This window comes from Lemur catta, chromosome 1 (genome assembly GCF_020740605.2).
Source record: "Lemur catta isolate mLemCat1 chromosome 1, mLemCat1.pri, whole genome shotgun sequence".
Taxonomy (NCBI): Eukaryota; Metazoa; Chordata; class Mammalia; order Primates; family Lemuridae; genus Lemur; species Lemur catta.
This window is the reverse complement of record NC_059128.1, coordinates 41,849,224-41,852,779: the sequence shown is the minus strand read 5'-3', so window position 1 is coordinate 41,852,779 and position 3,556 is coordinate 41,849,224. Positions and strand designations below refer to the sequence as shown.

At 38.9% G+C, this 3,556-nt stretch overlaps 1 protein-coding gene across 1 annotated transcript; it reads left to right on the top strand.

Annotated features, from left to right (window-relative positions):
- The first annotated feature begins 207 nt into the window (after positions 1-207).
- LOC123649027 (non-histone chromosomal protein HMG-17-like) lies at positions 208-1,390 on the top strand. The gene has a single exon (XM_045566972.1). The coding sequence runs from the start codon at positions 308-310 to the stop codon at positions 578-580; it is 273 nt and encodes a 90-aa protein (XP_045422928.1). The 5' UTR covers positions 208-307; the 3' UTR covers positions 581-1,390.
- The last annotated feature ends 2,166 nt before the right edge of the window (positions 1,391-3,556 follow it).

The window sequence follows — 3,556 nt, the reverse complement described above, 5'->3', positions numbered from 1 at the left end:
AAATTTCAAGATATAAATATGGACTTTTTTTGAACTACCAATAATCTATTATTTACTTGCAAATACCCCACAAATAGTTTATTTGTGTCGTTCTTTCTACAAGCGCTTCAATTTAAGAGGAAATCACTTTTCTATCATATTTAGTATAGCAAGAGTTGGAAGGAAACTTTCATATTTTTTCCTCAACATTGAAAAGAATCAGGAGCAGTGTGAAGAACAGGAAGCGAGAACGACCCCCGGAACGACCAAAGCCCACGCGCCGCTGCATCCCCGTGTCCAGCGCCTACGTCCCGCCGCCGTCGCCACCATGCCCAAGAGAAAGGCTGAAGGGGATGCTAAAGGAGATAAAACCAAGACAAAGGACGAACCACAGAGAAGATCCGCGAGGTTGTCTGCTAAACCTGCTCCTCCAAAGCCAGAGCCCAAGCCTAAAAAGGCCCCTGCAAAGAAGGGAGAGAAGGTACCCAAAGGGAAAAAGGGAAAAGCTGACGCTGGCAAGGAGGGGAATAACCCTGCAGAAAACGGAGACGCCAAAACAGACCAGGCACAGAAAGCTGAAGGTGCTGGAGATGCCAAGTGAAGTGTGTGCATTTTTAATAACTGTGTACTTCTGGTGACTGTACAGTTTGAAATACTATTTTTTATCAAGTTTTATAAAAATGCAGAATTTTGTTTTACTTTTTTTTTTTTTAAGCTATGTTGTTAGCACACAGAACACTTCATTGTTGTTTTTGGGGGGAAGGGGGCATATGCCACTAATAGAATGTCTCCAAAGCTAGATCCATATGGGGAAAACACCTTTCCCTTCTAGTTTTGAGAGACTCCCTCTTGGCTCTCAGGAGGAGGGATTCCCTGACGTTGACACATAGCCACCTTGGCACAAATGCCTTGTGGTATGGAAAAACTAATTTGTTTTTATGTCCTATTCTCCCTCTCTGCCTTCAGCATAGTCTTAACTCCCTTAAACCCAGACACCTCTTGGGGCCTGACCTCCAATAATTGCTTACCAGTACGTTGGGTAATCTGCACTTTCCAGTGGTACCACTGAGATGGTGCCCCTCAAAAGAGCAGCAGTTCCATCTGTAGATTGTGGATCTTCAGATAAATTCTGTCATTTTCATTTCATTTCCTGAAAGTCAGGGTCGGCTTGTGAAAAGTTGTTAAACAACATGCTAAATGTGAAATGTCAACCCTCACTCTAAACTTTCCCTGTTCAGAGCATCAAATGAAGACTTCATTGGATTTTATAGTGGCTTTCTGATTTTGGTAGACCATTGAAGAAGGGAGTTTGAAAGTTGTTGTATACTGTTAACGATTGTCTGCCCATGTCCTGCCTGAAATACCATGATTGTTTATGAAAAGTATCTTTAATAAAGCTGGATACAGTTTGGCTTGGAAAAAAAAAAAAAAGAAAAGAATCAGGACAACAAATCTGGAAGGCTGAAGAAATCTAGACTTTGAATCATAGATAGAAAAACTTCCATTTAGTCAAATATGAGGTTAGGTCTAACATGATCTACTTATTTTCTTCTGCTACTTTAATATGAAGCAGTTGTTTTTAAATGCTGAATTTTAATGAAATTGCTCACTCACTGATTTTCATCCTCTTGATGATACTAGTAAATTTTGAACATTACATCTAGTCGTTTTATGACCCAGTCATGACTATTTTGGATCCCGTCTGAATAAAGGTAGCACAAAGCAGTGAAACAGCCCCAGATAGCCAGGGAGACCTTGATTACAGGTTTGATGCTGTGACTTTGGACAAATACATTACCCTCTGGGTCTCAGTTTCCACTTTCATAAAATAGAAATATTGCATTGCTTAGCTCTCTTCCTCCTTTAAGATTCTGTGGTTCTAGGAATAATCTGGTCAGTAGTTCTTTGATGGATATATTGTAATAGCATAGCAAAATATCTGCCACAGTATGATTCTGACTATTTAGTGATGGCACAGGAAAGGCTAAGCACATTCAGAGGGACAAGGTGTTTAGAAGTTTCTGAAAAAAAAGATTTCCCCAAGAATAAAGTACATCTCCAGGTATTTTACACACACAGAGAGATCTAGACACTTTCTGATGAGATATAATGCTGTGTATTCTTAACTTGTCAGAGTTGACAAGGGAAAGAGGGAACTTTCTCAAGTTTATGTTAGGGTACCTGAATTGAATTTATAGCATTAATCTAGAGTAATACTAATGTAATCCTAAAGGAGAGAGTATGATAAAATCCCTAGATATCTAAAACACTTATTTCAGTCAATAACCACAATGCCTGTGACTATTTTAATTGCCAGTATCAAAACCCAACACCATTTTAACCTAGTTTAGTTGCCAGTATCAAAACCCAACACCAATTTAACCTAGTTTAACAAACAAATAAAACACTATATGGGTAAATTATTATTACAATATGAGGCTTCTCACAGACACCTGAGGACAGGAATTTCAAAAGTGACCAGAACCAAGAAGTGAAAAGAAACAATTCTCCCAGGCAGTACTAACTCCACCTCTCACCCTCTTGCCTCTGCTTTGCTTTTTTTAATCTCCTCCATTTCCCTCTCTGCAGGTCAGCATTCCAATCCTTTTCCAACCCTTGCGTTGTGACAGATACTTTTCTGCTCTTGAATTTCTATCAACTCAGTTCCAATGACATGCTGGGTCTGCTGAACTATCTTTAGATCTAAATTTCAAATTCTTGAAAGAGAGAATCCAACTGGCCCCACTTGGATCAGGTGTCCACTCTTGGTCCATTCAACCTTGCCTAGAGAAAGTGGGTTCGTGTAATAATAATACAACAGCAGATAAAATTTATTGGGTGCTAACTATACTTTATAAGCATTACCTGTAAAGGCTAATAGAAATAAGTTCAGTCCTTGAAGTGCAAAATAACTGAGCTCTCATTCTACCTCCAACAAGTTTACTGGCTGTGTGGCTTGAACAAGTTCCTTTACCTCTCTGCTCAATTTCCTTTTCTCCCCTGAAGTTACTATAATAATACATATTGCATGACAGAGTATACATAGAATGATTAAATACTGTGCTCTTAAGCACTTAAACATTAATAAGAAAAATCGAGTGCTTCTTCTGTAATAAGGAAAAGTCCAAAAAAGGTGCACACAAGCAGGAAGGAAAAGGTAGAGAAGCCAAGTGTCCACTTGCCCTGGTGGGTGTTACCACTATGTAACACCATTATATAATAACAAGATCTAATATTTATCAATTATTATATATATTGTGATGGAAAAATTTTCTCAGTACTTTAAATCTATTAGCTGAGTACTACTGTCCCATTTGGAGACCCAGAGAGTTTAAGTAACCTGTCCTAGGTCATACAGCTAGTAAATCATAGTCTAGCTCCGTAACTCATGCCTTAAATACTACTCTGTACTGCCCTTAGGCCAACTTATATAACAGCATATCTTGCCACACGTGTTTCTAAAGCAGAGAGGTGTGTCTGTGGATATACCACCATAGAGAGGAGACGGTGTGGCTTCAAGATTTTGAACTTACTAGAATTTCCCTTGTTTATTCTACATGAGCCCTTTAATGAGGTC